This window comes from Saccopteryx bilineata, chromosome 5 (genome assembly GCF_036850765.1).
Source record: "Saccopteryx bilineata isolate mSacBil1 chromosome 5, mSacBil1_pri_phased_curated, whole genome shotgun sequence".
Classification (NCBI taxonomy): domain Eukaryota; kingdom Metazoa; phylum Chordata; class Mammalia; order Chiroptera; family Emballonuridae; genus Saccopteryx; species Saccopteryx bilineata.
This window is the reverse complement of record NC_089494.1, coordinates 65,126,123-65,143,603: the sequence shown is the minus strand read 5'-3', so window position 1 is coordinate 65,143,603 and position 17,481 is coordinate 65,126,123. Positions and strand designations below refer to the sequence as shown.

General features: G+C 38.2%; 2 protein-coding genes across 2 annotated transcripts in view; one reads left to right on the top strand and one right to left on the bottom strand.

The window, feature by feature from the left end:
* The window catches only part of TLK1 (tousled like kinase 1), a 159,468-nt gene that overhangs the window by 105,377 nt on the left and 36,610 nt on the right, over nucleotides 1–17,481 (bottom strand). Inside the window, exon 2 of the mRNA XM_066278681.1 lies at nucleotides 2,400–2,518. Coding sequence (XP_066134778.1) covers nucleotides 2,400–2,518 — 119 coding nt within the window. The remainder of the gene's footprint in view (nucleotides 1–2,399; nucleotides 2,519–17,481) is intronic.
* On the top strand, nucleotides 1,304–1,792 carry LOC136337934 (protein S100-A10). The gene has a single exon (XM_066279859.1). It carries the CDS (start codon nucleotides 1,357–1,359, stop codon nucleotides 1,648–1,650), a length of 294 nt encoding a protein of 97 aa, XP_066135956.1. The 5' UTR covers nucleotides 1,304–1,356; the 3' UTR covers nucleotides 1,651–1,792.

Below are 17,481 nucleotides of genomic sequence, written 5' to 3'. Positions count from 1 at the left end.
TGTTTCATGTACCTGAATGGTTCAATCTTATCAAGATTTAGTACTCTCTAAATTAATCTGTAAATTCAATGCACCCAGGATAAAAATTCTATTTGAATCATTTAAAAGAAAAGATACAAATAAGCCATAATAGAAAAAAAAAAATCCCCAATGCTAACAAGCAAACAAAGAGATGCTCAAATTTTATGAATAAAGACCCATAAATAACTAAATCTATTTTACAAACGAAGAGACTTGTTCTACCATATAAAAAGACACCAAAATGTATGTTTGTTTTTGATGTGATACTGGCACTAGAACACAAGTAGATCATGGGAACCTAAGAGAAATTTCAGAGACAGATCTACACATATACATGGCAACTTAGTATATGATAAAGGTGGCTTCACAAATAAGCGGAAAAACACAAGTGATTTAATAAGCATTATTGAGAAAACTGGTTCATTAGATGGAGAAAAATAAAACTGGATCCCTATCAATACTTTATAAAGGGTGAGGCCTAGATGGATTAAAGAGCAAATATGATAATGAAACTATAAAAGTAACAGAAGAAACTGTACAATGTCTTTGTGGACCTGGGCTGGGGAAGAAGTATATATTTAACTTTTAGAAAACTGTCAAAATACACTGGACCCAATTTTAGTTTCTGAGATTTTCTGTTGAGCAGTTATAACTATTCATAAAAAATGATATTTCAGTACTTTTACTCTTTCTTAGAGCTCATACAAAGAATAAGAACAAAATTTACTTTTAATAAAATAAACGCTAATTTTGTCTTGCTCAAATTAACTGGTGGTATAAGCAAAACAATGAGATATTATTTTACACCTATAAGAAAGACTACCAAGGATGATGAATCTGGATGATGCCATGTGTTGCTAGGATGCACTCTGCTGAGTGTGGCTTTTTAAAAAATTGTTATTAATTTTTTAGAGAGGCAGAGAGAGAGACAGAGAGAAACATCGATTTGTTGTTCCACTTATTTATGCATTCATTGGTTGATTCTTATGTCTGTGCCCTAATCAGAGGGATTGGACCAACAACTTTGGGACAATGCTCTAACCAACTGAACTAGGGCACAGATTGGTTTTGTACAACTGTTCTGAATAGCAGTCTTATACTATTTATTCCACTGAAGTCTACACATACTCTGTGTTCTAGCAATTCTGCTCTTGGGAATATATCCTAAATAACTACTCACAAAGATCCATAAGAGAACAAATACAAGTAATTCACTATGGTATAAGGCAGTGGAGAGTTGAAGATAACCTGATGTCTATCAGTGAAAAGCATAACAGACTGGCCTCGCGTCCCAACGAGCGATTCAGCCGAGCCTCCGGCCAAGACCTCACCAAAATGCCGTCTCAAATGGAACATGCCATGGAAACCATGATGTTCACGTTTCATAAATTTGCTGGGGATAAAGGCTACTTAACAAAGGAGGACCTGAGAGTACTCATGGAAAAGGAGTTCCCTGGCTTTTTGGAAAATCAGAAAGACCCTCTGGCTGTAGACAAAATAATGAAGGACCTGGACCAGTGCCGAGACGGCCGAGTGGGCTTCCAGAGCTTCTTCTCACTAATCGCTGGGCTCACCATCGCATGCAATGACTATTTTGTAGTACACATGAAGCAGAAGGGGAAGAAGTAGGCAGTGCTGAGCAGTTCCTTCCACCCTGATGAGAGTTCTCCCAATGAGTCCCTTAAAAAAAAATCTCTGCCCCCCCCCAGCTTCCCCCTGTATAAGGATTTCATGAGCAGATTGGGACCCCTAGAAAATGTATAAATAAAATCCCACTCCCATTCGACAAGAGAAAGAAAAGCCAACTAAAGCCAGATAAGCTTTTGATTTTTATATTGCTTGCATCCTCTTGCCCTCAATAAACAAATGTCTTTTTTAGTTAAAAAAAAAAAAAAAAAAGCATAACAGATACACTATTACGATTTAGGCAGCAGTTAGAAGCAGTGGATTAATGTATGGGTAAGCATATGGATGACAAGGGTGAAAGGAAAAGAAGATAAGAAGGTAACAATTATGTAATGGGAGAAAGAAAGTACAATCTACCACATTCCTAATACCCCTGAAACCTAATACTCTACACTGTATTAAATCATAACGCCCCTGGAATATATTATGCTATATTAGAAATCAGGTTCATAAACCTGAATTTTTTACCCCTGAGACCTAATACACTCTATTATATCATAACACTCCTGGAATATGTTATGCTATGTATATTAGAAATCAAGTTCATAAACACTGAATTTTTTTCTATATATTATAAAAATCACAGTACTATTTTGCTGTTAAGCACATACATGGGAGTCCCTTACAAAATACACTTTACATCCTTTACCGCAAGAAAAGAATGTCAAATAAAAGATTACAATTTTACTCACTTTAGCTCCAACACTGCAACTGCCAGTGCTTCCAGTGCTCCCACTTGCAACTCCTGTAAATCTAGCTTCTAATAATTCTTGCCTTCTCGGATCCAGACTGTGAAGCTCATCCATTGCACCTAATAAGAAAAAACACACACACCCGCATATATCTTTATATACAAACACAAAGTACACATATGTGTTTAGCTGAGACAATAAACTTAATGATGAAAACAGATGAAAGAGATTAAGATATTTAAAATAACCACTCACATTTATCAAAACAACCTCCAGTGAATTTCCAACACTTCTGACTAAAATTCACATTAAGAAATATATTTTTTACTTAACATAGTACACAAGTACATACATACATATAGTAAAAAGTTCCACAAACACGTCGTACTACACGCAGGGCACGCCAATATTTAGTCTATTCTAGTCCATTAAAAAAGAATAGCATGGCCCTGGCTGGTTAGCTCAGTTGGTCAGAGCACAGCCCCAAAACACCAAGGCTGTGGGTTCAATCTGCAGTCAGGGCACATTTAGAAAGTTAGCCAATGAACTTAGCATAACTAAGTGGAACAACAAATGAATACTTTTCTTTTTCTCTTTCTGTCCTTGCACCCCCCTTCTTCTAACTGTCTCTCTAAAGTCAATCAATTAAAAAAAAAGAAAGAAAAACACCGGTTATGAACTATTAAACTGATTTCATGAGACGTTAATGGACCACAGGTCCACAGTTTTAGAAAATACCACTCTAGCCTGACCTGTGGTGGCGCAGTGGATAAAGCTTCAATCTGGAACGCTGAGGTTGCTGGTTCAAAACCCTGGGTTTGCCTGATCAAGGCACATATGGGAGCTGATGCTTCCTGCTCCTCCCCCTTCTTTCTCTATCTCTGTCTCTCTCCTTTCTCTAAAATGATTAAGTAAAATCTTAAAAATAAAAAAAAATACCACTCGCCCTGGCCGGTTGGCTCAGCGGTAGAGCGTTGGCCTGGCATGCAGGGGACCCAGGTTCGATTCCCGGCCAGGGCACATAGGAGAAGCGCCCATTTGCTTCTCCACCCCCCCCTCCTTCCTCTCTGTCTCTCTCTTCCCCTCCCGCAGCCGAGGCTCCATTGGAGCAAAGATGGCCCGGGCGCTGGGGATGGCTCCTTGGCCTCTGCCCCAGGCGCTAGAGTGGCTCTGGTCGTGGCAGAGCAACGCCCCGGAGGGGCAGAGCATCGCCTCCTGGTGGGCATGCCGGGTGGATCCCGGTCGGGTGCATGCGGGAGTCTGACTGTCTCTCCCCGTTTCCAGCTTCAGAAAAATACAAAAAAAAAAAGTAAATAAATAAAAAAATACCACTCTAATTGTATAATTTCCCTATTCTAAGCTTATACAGAATTCTGACACTAATATTACTTAATTTTTTTATCTGTATACCTTATCTGACTAATTATATTTTACACTAAGAAAGACTATTTTATTACTATCACTTCAAAGATTTTTGTCCAGTTGATATTTTTGAATGTTTCATCAGGTAGATGAAAAATATACACATACATCAAACGGATCAATAAAGGTAGCATCTGTTATTACACAATCACGTTAAGAGTTAAGGGAGGAGCCCTGGCCGGTTGGCTCAGCGGTAGAGCGTCAGCCTGGCGTGCGGGGAATCCGGGTTCGATTCCCGACCAGGGCACATAGGAGAAGCGCCCATTTGCTTCTCCACCCCCCACCCCCTCCTTCCTCTCTGTCTCTCTCTTCTCCTCCTGCAGCCAAGGCTCCTCTGGAGCAAAGATGGCCAGGGCGCTGGGGATGGTTCCTTGGCCTCTGCCCCAGGCGCTAGAGTGGCTCTGGTCGACGCCCCGGAGGGGCAGAGCATCGCCCCTTGATGGGCAGAGCGTAGCCCCTGGTGGGCGTGCGGGGTGGATCCCGGTTGGGCGCATGTGGGAGTCTGTCTGACTGTCTCTTCCCATTTCCAGCTTCAGAAAAATAAAGAAAAAATAAAATAAAATAAAAAAAGAGTTAAGGGAGGAAAATTAGCACCCTCATATAATTGCTACTGCCTAGACTAAAGCACTTCGAATTCTAAAGTTCAATTAAAATCTTAAAAATTATTTTATCCATGTCTGCTAATTCTCTGCTGATATAAATGAGTGATTCTCAAAGGGAGCAAGAGAGGTACTATTAGAATCCAGGATCACCTGTATAACGTTTTCAAAAGACACTAGAGTCCTTTCACACATCCTGAAAATCTTCTAAAGGTTAAAAACTATTACTATAAAAGCTTATATAAATTTCTCTTCATTACCCTTTCATCTTGGACAGAGGACTAGATAGATAATGGCCACGCTCCCGTGTTAATTTGCATCTCTGCCCCCGAATGTCTTCCCTGCGCACGCCTTCTTTTTCTACCATTAACAAGCTAAAGCCTTCAACTATTGCTTTTTATCCCATTCCTTCTTAATATCCAAGGACTCTTTCATTTGCCTAAATCCCATCTCTCTCCTGTATCTTTTCCCTCTGTGCCTCCTTCTGCCTTCATTTATATCTTTTTACAAGCCACTTTCTCTTCAACCCCATGCTATTAATATGTGTAATTCTTTCCTCAAACTGGTGATTTTTAACCACTTTCATGTTAGGTCCCTGGAATCTGGTTTCTATTACATGTATACTCCTGACAACGTATAGTACTTTCGAGTACCACAATGCTTCCACTTTTTTCTCATCCTGCTATTACATCAGAAATTGTGTATTATTCCTTTCTTGGAAATGAAACACACACAGACACACACACATACTCGATGATCCTTGGTTTTTACAATACGCAGTTCTAGTTTTCAAAATTCAACCATGTCTTTTCTGCTTCTCTGCTTGTTCTCTGTTAACTATGAATAACCCTAATGGTCAATTCCTTGTCTTCTGCTCTTCCCTCATACTCCCTCCCGCTTCAAACTGATGATTCTCAAATGAAACCCCTAGCATACATGCCAAGTCTGTCAAGTCTTAAGGTTAATATTGAAAATAAAGCAATAATAAGCAATACTGGCCTCAAAGAGTTTACAACTCATGGAGATTTTGCTGTATAAAAAAACTATGAATTTTACCCTGCCACATTATTTTGAAAACATTAAATCACATTTAAAAAATAAGTATATAATCACTATAAACATACCTGCATAATTACTATTGTAAATAAATGTTTCAATTTTAATACCTATGAGTGCAACTGATAGGTCATGAGGATGTTACATATGGCCTTTTAAGTAACTGCTAAAAGTCTCCATAGTAACTGTACTTACTATTTATACTTCTACATGCTTACTGATATTTGATGTTGACTTTTAAAAAATCTTTATTACAGCAAGCAATGTGAAGTGCTACTTAGCTTTGATTTTGATTTGCATTTCCCTGATTACTAAGGGCATTGGTGCCTTTTTCCCCCTGTATTTTTCTGAAGTGAAAAGTGGGGAGGCAGAGACAGACTCCCACATGTGCCTGACCAGGATCCACTCAGCATGCCCACTAGGGGGCTAAGCTCAGCCCATCTGGATTGTTGCTCCGTTGCAACAGAAGCCATTCTAGCACCTGAGGCAGAGGCCATGGAGCCATCCTCAGCACCCGGGCCAACTTTGCTCCAACGAAGCCTTGGTTGCAGAAGGAGGGGGGGGGAGGAAGGGTGGAGAAGCAGATGGACGCTTCTCCTGTGTGCCCTGGCTAGGAATTGAACCCGGGACTTCCTCACATCAGGCCAACACTCTACCACTGAAACAGCCGGCCAGGGCTTTACTAATGCCTTTTCATAAGCATACTGACAATTTGTATATCTTTACTGTTGATATTCTTAAGAATATTTTCAAGTCCGCTGACCAATTTTTTATTGTTATTTATATGTGGGAATTATTTATGTATACTAGATACATCACTGTTTAATTTTGGTGAAATGAAATTATCTAATTTTTCTATTTTGACTATTATTTCTCTATCCTAAGAAAATTTTATATGCCCCCAAATAAAAAATATCATCTTTTTGTTTTTCTGTTGAGATTCATGATTAATTCTAAATTGTATTTGTGTATGGTATGAGAGCAAGAATTTTTTCCCCATGTGTTTTTCTTATGTTATTACCATCATTCATTCAAAACAAAAGAAGCAAGATTCTTCTATAGCAATAAATAGTCTTGGTGACTGTCAAGTCAAAACTAGTAAGTATATGGTACTGGTATAAAGACAGACATAAACCAATGGAATAAAATAGCAGAAATAAACCCTCACACATATGGTCAAATGATTTTCAACAAATGTGCCAAGACCATTCAAAGAGGAAAGGTCAGTCTTTTCAACAAATATTGTTGGCAAAACTAGATATCCACATGCAAAAATATTAAGTTAGATCCTTACCTTAACACCATATATAATAATTAACTCTAAATGGATCCATTATCTAAACATAAGAACCAAAACAATAAAATTCTTAGAAGAAAACATACAGGGAAAGCTTACCGATATTTGCTTCATGTCACAGAATTTGGCTATAATTTCTTATATTTTTGAAACCAAAAGCAGTCAATAAAAGAAAAAATAAATTGGACTTGATCAAAATTAAAAACTTGTGTGCATTGCCTGACCAGACGGTGGCGCAGTGGATAGAGCACTGGACTAGGATGCAGAGGACCCAGGTTCAAAGCCCTGAGGTCGCCAGATTGAACACAGGCTCATCTGGTTTGACCAAGGTTCACCAGCTTGAGCCCAAGGTCGCTGGCTTGAGCAAGGGGTCACTCAGTCTGCTGTAGCCCCCCAGTCAAGGCACATATGAGAAAGCAATCAATGAACAACTAAGGTGTCGCAACAAAAAACTGATGGTTGATGCTTCTCATCTCTCCATTCCTGTCTGCTGTTCCTGTCTATCCCTCTCTCTGTCTCTATAAAAAAATAAAAAAATAAAGGAAAAAACAAAAACAAAAAAACCCCACAAACAATGTTCCTAACAAAAATCTATTAAGGGGTCCCAATCATGCTGCAGTCCTTAACACGTTCTAACAAGTTTTTATGACATTTTAAAGAGGCAATATATGCAAGTGCCCCTAATACACTGTTGGCACATAAAGATGCTTAATATACATTAGGGTACCTGTCTAAAGAGTAAACCTTGAACACTAAAGCCTAACTTCTCTAAATATAGTCCACTGACCAACAGCATCTGTTACCACCTCATGGTTATAAGAAATACAAACTCTTGGCGTCCCACCCCAGCCCTACCAAATCAGAATCTGCATTTTAACCACATCCTTATATAATTATTACATGCATTCATGCTTGAGAAGCACTGCTATAGAATAGAACTTTTTCTGTAAAGGGCCAGATCGTAAGTATTTTAGGCTTTGCAGGCCAACAGGCAAAATCACGTAGATGTTTCTGTACTAAGAGGAAAATTTTTTATTGAAAGAATTCAAACTGGACTACAGTTTGTCCCCCTGTACTAAAATTAACTCAAAATGGATCAAAGATCTAAACATAAGACCTGAAACAACTAAGTACATAGAAGAAGACATAGGTACTCAACTCATGGACCTGGGTTTTAAAGAGCATTTTATGAATTTGACTCCAATGGCAAGAGAAGTGAAGGTAAAAATTAATGAATGGGACTACATCAGACTAAGAAGTTTTTGCTCAGCAAGAGAAACTGATAACAAAATAAACAGAAAGCCAACTAAATGGGAAATGATATTTTCAAACAACAGCTCAGATAAGGGCCTAATATCCAAAATTTACAAAGAATCATAAAACTCAACAACAAACAAACAAACAATCCCATAAAAAAATGGGAAGAGGATACGAATAGACACTTCTCCCAGGAAGAAATACAAATGGCCAACAGATATATGAAAAGATGCTCATCTTCTTTAGCTATTAGAGAAATGCAAATCAAAACAGCAATGAGATACCACCTCACACCTGTTCGATTAGCTATTATTAGCAAGACAGGTAATAGCAAATGTTGGAGAGGCTGTGGAGAAAAAGGAACCCTCATCCACTGTTGGTGGGAATGTAAAGTAGTACAACCATTATGGAAGAAAGTATGGTGGTTCCTCAAAAAACTGAAAATAGAACTACCTTATGACCCAGCAATCCCTCTACTGGGTATATACCCCAAAAACTCAGAAACATTGATACGTAAAGACACATGCAGCCCCATGTTTATTGCAGCATTGTTCACAGTGGCCAGGACATGGAAACAACCAAAAAGCCCGTCAATAGATGACTGGATAAAGAAGATGTGGCACATATACACTATGGAATACTACTCAGCCATAAGAAATGATGACATCGGAACATTTACAGCAAAATGGTGGGATCTAGATAACATGATACGAAGCGAAATAAGTAAATCAGAAAAAACCAGGAACTGCATTATTCCATACGTAGGTGGGACATAAAAGTGAAACTAAGAGACATTGATAAGAGTGTGGTGGTTACGGGGGGGAGGGGGGAATGGGAGAGGGAAAGGGGGAGGGGGAGGGGCACAAAGAAAACAAGATAGAAGGTGACAGAGGACAATCTGACTTTGGGTGACGGGTATGCATCATAATTGAACGACAAGATACCCTGGTCTTGTTATCTTTGAATATATGTATCCTGATTTATTGATGTCACCCCATTAAAAAAATAAAATTATTTAAAAAAAAAAAATTCAAGATATAATAACTAAGAATACTATTTTATAATACGTAAAGTCTGCTAGATAAGAAAAATTTGGGCAATGGTAATGTTTCACTTAATTCAAGTTTCCTATCAACAAAATCTATTGAATACTCATCTGTTAATGCTGATCAGATTTTATGTATTTATCTTTGAAAATGCTTTTGCTGACAGATACTGTCAAACACTGGTATCAATCCACTGTACATGATTTTAATTAAGCATATTCATTACTCAATGACAATTATAGAAGTCTATTAGATTCTTTTAATATTTGCCTTTCAATATATTATTACACTATAGATTAATCACTTTCAACTGAAGGTTAGGTAGAAGTTCTTCAAGCACACAAATAAATGGATTTTGAAATATGAAAACTTTTTGCACTTGTATCAATGTCTGGAAAAATGCTGCTAGAGTTGTAGTTTGGGACTGGAAAAATGCATTCATGCAAATACATGTGGGAATGAGGATCCTACTTTCACAGCATGAGAAATGTATAAAGCAGCTTGATGTTCTGATACAAACATCAATTGCCACTAAAATGACTTTACTGCAGCTAAATTTTGCATGTAAGCACTATTTTGTCTTTTTAGGTTAAATACATTTAAAAATATTTCCAATTCCACATAAAAAACTAAATTCCAAAGCCAATTTCTATTTAATAATAGTGGTTGAGGGCCATTCTCTTTGTTCAGAAAACTTTCAATCTCAGCTCTTAGCTCAAAAAATTGCAATAATATTTTACCACTGCTAAGCCAGAAAGGATATTCAGCTTGTAATAAAATTTCACAGAGCTGACACTAGTTAAATTCAAGAGAGCAAATGAAATTCACCACTGACAATACTGACCCAATAACACGATATATTCAAAATTTCCTCAAAATACGTGCTGAATAATGCAATGAATAACCACAGGCTTTGAACAGTTCCATTTCCTGCAAGCTTTGTGAATTTGTCCAAATAAACCTTTTTCTTCTGTTCAACACATTATTTTTACCACCATCACTTGCAGTACATCTTAGCAGGTTCCACTTCAGATTGAACTGTTTTCTCAATTTTTGAAAATATTCTCACCTGTAAATTGTTCTACATAGACTATTTACAGAGGCTATTTTTTTTTTGGCACTTCCTACTTGACATTGATATCCCTAAATAAACAATTAAGTAGTATCAATACCACCTTTCAACTCATCAAAAGCCAAGGGAAAAACCACTCTATATCACTTGTCTTGCTTTTTAATTGACTTCAAATAGGTTCAACTCTTTTTTAAAATTAATTAATTAATTAATTTATTTTTTACAGAGACAGTGAGTCAGAGAGAGGGATAGACAGGGACAGACAGATGGGAATGGAGAGAGATGAGAAGCATCAATCATTAGTTTTTTGTTGCGACACCTTAGTTGTTCACCGACTGCCTTCCCACATGTGCCCCGACCTGACTGTTCCTTTAAGAAAATTGAGACTTGAGAATACTGTGGTGTATGCTCCCTCTAGTGATGTCAGCTTATAAAGTATTCTATCACAGCTACAGTATCACTGCATAATAAGAACAATACTTTGCTTATGTAATTCAATAAAAAACAGCCTTTTTTAAAAGCATGTTGCTCAGAGTCCATTTTTTTCTCTTTTTGTTTTGACACACTGGATATTCACTGGTATAAAAAAATAAATACTGAAGACTGGCAAAACAGGCCGCACTCAAAACAATTATCAAGTTATAATGGCAGCAGTGAAATTTGCAATGAACCAAAAGCAGTACAAAGTGATAAGAATGCCATTTAGGGCCTCTGTAACAACTACTCAGTCCTGTCATTATAATACAAAAGCAGCTGTGTTCCAATAAAACTTTATTTATAGGCACTAAAATTTGATTTCATTCATCACAAAGTATTATTTTTTCAATTTTTTTAACTATGTAAAAAGTAGTTTGCTGATTCCTTTTGTAGCAAACATTTTTTAAAATTTTTACTCTTTTATGAAATCAAACTGTCATTTCTGACACCAAGCATTTGGTCCTCAATTAGAAGAAATGAGATTTTTCTGAACAGTATGTAATTTCACCATAATCCATTAAATCATTATACAATAAATGTTTATACTTTTGATTAAAACTATACCATCCTTAAAGAATGCCCCATCTCAAAATCATCTGCCTCCTAATTATGCTAGTATGCTATTCTTACTAAACTGCTCCCTAAAATTTATTGTAAACCCAAAATTTCAGAAATATATAACCAGAGATGTCACTACCTGGATTAGAGATCAATCATATCCTAGTCTGTCAAAAAAAATTTTAAGGTAACAACACAAATGCAGGCCACAATTTGACCCACGACAGAAGTTTACCATGGCCTCTTTTAATAAACATTTTCTTTCCCTCTCTTTCTCTTATACACACACTCAAAGTCACTCAATAAATGTTAGTTATTATAAAAGTATAACCTCCCCAAGTGGCCAGTCTAAAAAGGGTGCATGCAGCCCTGGCCGGTTGGCTCAGCGGTAGAGCGTCGGCCTAGCGTGCGGAGGACCCGGGTTCGATTCCCGGCCAGGGCACACAGGAGAAGCGCCCATTTGCTTCTCCACCCCTCCGCCGCGCTTTCCTCTCTGTCTCTCTCTTCCCCTCCCGCAGCCAAGGCTCCATTGGAGCAAAGATGGCCCGGGCGCTGGGGATGGCTCTGTGGCCTCTGCCCCAGGCGCTAGAGTGGCTCTGGTCGCAACATGGCGACGCCCAGGATGGGCAGATTATCGCCCCCTGGTGGGCAGAGCATCGCCCCTGGTGGGCGTGCCGGGTGGATCCCGGTCGGGCGCATGCGGGAGTCTGTCTGACTGTCTCTCCCCGTTTCCAGCTTCAGAAAAATGAAAAAAAAAAAAAAAAAAAAAAAAGGGTGCATGCATTGGACATACAATTAGTTCTGATTAGTTCTTCATAGTTATACCAATACCAACTTTTTTTTCATAAGAAATCAATTTTTTATTATCTCATTTTTTAATTACCTAAGTTTTCATCTTCTTTGGCAGAGAGCCAAAACAAAATAAAAATATCTAGGAAAGTATGTGTTCAAAAGGATACCAGTTAACAAAAAGTAAAGGAAATGAGTTTGTTCACCAAGACCTTTCTAACAATAAATTCAATTGCTGCTAAGCCATCACTTCATATTTTTTAATTTAAAACTTCCTGAAGTCTGGGCCCTGGCCAGTTGGCTCAGTGGTAGAGCATTGGCCTGGCGTGTGGAAGTCTCCGGTTCGATTCCCGATCAGGATACACAGGAGAAGCACCCACCTGCTTCTCCACCCCTCCCTCTCTCCTTTCTCTCTCTCTCTTTCTTTCCCTCCTGCAGTCAAGGCTCCATTAGAGCAAAGTTGGCCCGGGTGCTGAGGATGGCTCCATGGCCTCTGCCTCAGGCACTACAATGGCTCCGGTTGCAATGGAGCAATGCCCCAGATGGGCAGAGCATCGCTCCTTGATAGGCATGCTGGGTGGATCATGGTTGGGGGCATGTGGGAATCTCTCTGCTTCCCCACTTCTCACTTCAGAAAAAGACAAAACAAAATAAAACAAAACAAAACTTCCTGAAGTCTGAAAATACTTTAATTCATTCCAGTTTTTAATTGTATTTTTCATATTATATCTGATGAACTAATTTATACAAAAGTTGAGGTCTTTCTTCTATTAATACTTTTCACACTATGCCTGAGAAGGCAGAAAAGTCTGATTAAAAACAGAAATACTAATCAAGTTAGAAATTATTTCAACAATAGTCTACTTAAATCATTCCTTCTCATTAGTTTAATGCATTCGAAAGTACATGAAACAAAATGAATTCAGGAAGTCTACACTGTTTAACACTCTAGATTTATTTCTCACTCTTGCCTTTAAACAACCATTGTAACATGGTTAATAAACAGAACATATTTATCTATTCTCAGGTAAAGTTATTTTCTATCATGTATTTAGTGAACATAAGTGTCACTTTGTTGACTATATTCCATCATTTATTTCTGTTTGAGATCCCACTTATAACCAAATATACCAATTTTTTTGGCATTAAGTGAACATATTAAAAAAGTTATCACAAAAGCAGCCCAATGTCTTTATTTTCTTATAACTTACTCCCTCATGAATCTAATAAAAAGATCTATATTTTTCCTAATGCCTTACATATTAACATTTGGAAATTTAATCCATTTAGAATTTAACTGTATATATCTAGAATTTTTTTCAAAGGAAAATGTAATACAATTTCTCATAAATTCAACCTTTCCTTACTGCTCTGAAATATGGTTCTGGTCATCTATCACATTCCTATTTCTTTCTGAGTCCTATCTATCCATCCATGTACACACATATATATGTATACTTAATATATGTATATTGCACATATACACATGAATATATACTCACACAGCAAACATTTCACTTACAATGACTGAAAAGAATAAGCACAGCCTGACCAGGCAGTGGCGCAGTGGATAGAGTGTCAGACTAGGATGCAGAGGACCCAGGTTCGAGACCTCGAGGTCGCCAGCTTGAGCACAGGCTCCTCTGGTTTGAGCAAGGCTCACCCGCTTGAGCCCAAGGTCACTGGTTCCAGCAAGAGGTTATTCGGTCTGCTGTAGCCCCACGGTCAAGGCACATATGAGAAAGCAATCAATGAACAACTAAGGTGTCGCAACGAAAAACTGATAATTAATGCTTCTCATCTCTCTCCCTTCCTGTCTGTCCCTATCTCTCTCTTTGTAAAAATAAAAAATAAAAATAAAAAAACACAGAAAGCTAGGTTCCTCAATATAGTCTGTGCATTCAGTTACATAAGCCTGTGGTAGGCCCTGGCCGTTTGCTCAGTGGTAAAGTGTCAGCCAGGTGTGTGGATGACCCAGGTTCAATTCCCAATCAGGACACACAGAGGAAACGACCACCTGCTTCTCTACCCCCTTCTCTCGGGCTTTCTCTCTCTCTTCCCCTCCCACAGCTATGGCTTGATTGGTTCCAGCGCATCAGCCCCCGGAACTAAGGGTGGCTCCGTGGAGTCTCCGCTTCAAGCACTAAAAGTAGCTCAGTTGTGAGCATAGTCCCAGAAGGGGCAGAGCATCAGATGGTTGCCAGTTGGATCTTGGTTGAGGCGCATGCGGGAGTCTATCTCCCCTCCTCTTACTTGGAAAAGAAGATAAAATATATATACAATAAAAAAAACCAAACCATAAGACTGTGGTAAAGAGAAAAAACAGGTTTAACCTAGAATCATTCCACATCATATTTATTGGCTGACCTTATCTTTAAGATGGTCATTTTAAACACTTCTGTTATAACTTTTACATCAAAGAATTCACACATACAAGAGCAAAGTATTCATACAAGGAAATACAGCTTGCATCAGTGTCCAGGCATAGAGAGTTTGGTTTTTGCTTCTCTATACTGTCATCATCTTAGAGATGGAAGCAATTTAATTTCAATTTTATTCTTATAAAAAATACGCCTGACCGGTAATGTTTCTTTCTTCAAAAATAAATATGGCCTGATCAGGCGGTGGCGCAGTGGATAAAGCGTTGGACTGGGATGCAGAGGAGCCAGGTTCGAGACTCCGAGGTCGCCAGCTTGAGTGAGGGCTCATCTGGTTTGAGCAAAGGCCCACCAGCTTGAGCCCAAGGTCACTGGCTCCAGCAAGGGGCTACTCGGTCTGCTGAAGGTTTGCCCATGCTCAAGGCACATATGAGAAAGCAATCAATGAACAACTAAGGTGTTGCAACACGCAATGAAAAACTAATGATTGATGCTTCTCATCTCTCTCTGTTCCTGTCTGTCCCTGTCTATCCCTCTCTCTGACTCACTCTCTGTCTCTGTAATAAATAAATAAATGACAGAGATTTAAAAAATAAATAAATAAATAAATAAATATGTACACAGATGGGTATGTTGTGTAAGCATGGCCACGTTCTTTAACCTCTTTAAGTTTCAGCTTCCTTATATATAAAGTGGAGATAAAAGTATAAACCTTATAGTTGTTAAGAATAAGTTTATAAAGAGTTTTGAACTAAACCTGTCACAATAAATGTGAAGATATACTGAATGTATGTTAAAATACAAGCGCTCAACAAACCCTGGCATATTACTATACATAATATAAGCTTCCTTCTAGCTCTTCCGCTGAGGTAAGAAGCTCCTGGAGAACAGCATATACTTTAATGCCTAAATTCTTTATGTTAATGTAATACGTATAACTTGTCTTTCTCTAGCTCCAGGCATAGATTTACTATTTTTAAAATCAATCTCCCTATGTGTATATGCATACATATACATATGTATATGTGTGTATGTATATATTCAGATATACAAATATATACTGTATATATATTTTATACTGGGCTCTTTTTCTATTTTAACACATAGTTCTCATTTTAAAGATGAGAGAATTAAGACACTGAGACGTTAAGTTATATTGTCTTTTGTTAGAAGTTACAGTACATACACAAAACTAAGCATCACTGTCCCAAAAGAAGAGTCCAAAAGAACGGTATGTGAGGTGGGTGGGGTAGTGGTGTGTTGGGGAGAAATGAGAGAGCGTGTGAGTGCAGAGAGTGCACACTTAAACATATAAGAAATGTTCTCCAGGTAAACTCCAAAATATTTGGTTAAAACCTGACTTACTAATTACCTTCTCCTCACTAATGCAAAGTCAACTGGTATCCTGTCCCTAACCAAAGTACTAATTACTTAAGAATCTTTTAGAGTTTCATGCCTTTCCTCATGATTAACGTACTACATGCCTGTTGAAATAAATACAGAAATACAAAAAAAGTAAGAAGCCCCAGTACTCTCCTGTCTCCCAAAATCCCATTCCTCAGAGATATATACCATTTGTTATATCTTTAAAAAAACAGTGATGATTTACTGCCCACAGTATTCCTTCATGGTCTTCTGTCGCAACTGTGCAGGGTGAAACTTGTTATAGTCCATCTGCATGCACCAGGGAAGTAAATCTCTGATCCGAAAGAAAACTGCATGTACTATATGTAAGAAGTCCAAGGTAAGCACTATATCCCTATTCAAATACTACCCAAAACAATGTACAGTAAGTCCTTGAGTTACAAACATCCCACTTCTGTACAACTTGTACTTATGAACAGAGCATCTTAAGGGCAATTATTGGTCATCAACTGCAGTTGGACATCAGTGAAAAATGGTATCACAGTTACTCAACTTCCATGGCAAAGAACTAACCAATGAAGACCTTTTGGAACTAGAGCATCAGATGATAGCATTTAGGGAAGAAAGCAGGGACCTAGAAACTCCAGAATAAAAAAAATTTTCTACAAAAGAGTTAGTTGATGCTTTTCATCTCATTGAAGCAAAAATGGCAAAGTTAGAACAAGATTCTGATACAGGGAAGTTCACCAACGTTCACCATCCAGATTCTGAAGGCCTGAGATGCTAGGCCAGGGGTCCCCAAACTCTTTACACAGGGGGCCAGTTCACTGTCCCTCAGACCGTTGGAGGGCCGCCACATATAGTGCTCATCTCAGTGACCACCAATGAAAGAGGTGCCCCTTCAGGAAGTGTGGCGGGGCCGGATGAATGGCCTCAGGGGGCCGCATGCGGCCTGGGCCCGCAGTTTGGGGACCCCTGTTACACTATCATGTCATCTGTGAATAAAACAGTTTTACTTCCTCCTTTCCAACTTGTATGATTTTTTTTCTTTCAGCAAAATTTTAGAATTTTTAAAGAAAAAGTTTTACACCTTTTTTTTAAATTTAGAAAATTAAATTTAACAGGGTGAGACATTGATCAACAAGAGTACATAGATTTCAGGTAAACATTTCCACATCATATGAACTATTGATTATGTTGTGTACCCATCACTCAAAGTCAAATCATTTTCTATCACCTTATATTTGTCCCTCTTTACTCTCCTCCTCCACCCCTGCCCCTCCTGTAACCACTTCATTTTTATCTATGTCCATAAGTCTCAGTGTTACATCCCACCTATGTGTGAAATCATACAGTTCTTAGCTTTTTCTGATTTACTTGTTTCACTCAGTATAATGTTCTCAAGGTCTATCCATGTTAACTGTAAATGATACTACGTCATCATTTCTTATAGCTGAGTAGTATTCCATTGTATAAATGTACCACTACTTCTTTTCCAATCCTCTATAGAGGGATACTTTGGTTGTTTCCATATCTTGGCTACTATAAACAATGCAGCAATGAACATGGGGTGCACCCATCTTTTTGAGTTTGTGCGGTATAAACCCAGTAGAGGGACTGCTGGGTCATATGGTAATCTATTCTTAATTTTTTAAGGAACCACCATATTTTCTTCCATAATGGTTGTACTAATATTTACATTCCCACCAGCAGTGAATGAGGGTTCCTTTTCCTTCACAGTCTCTCCAACACTTGTTGTTACCTGT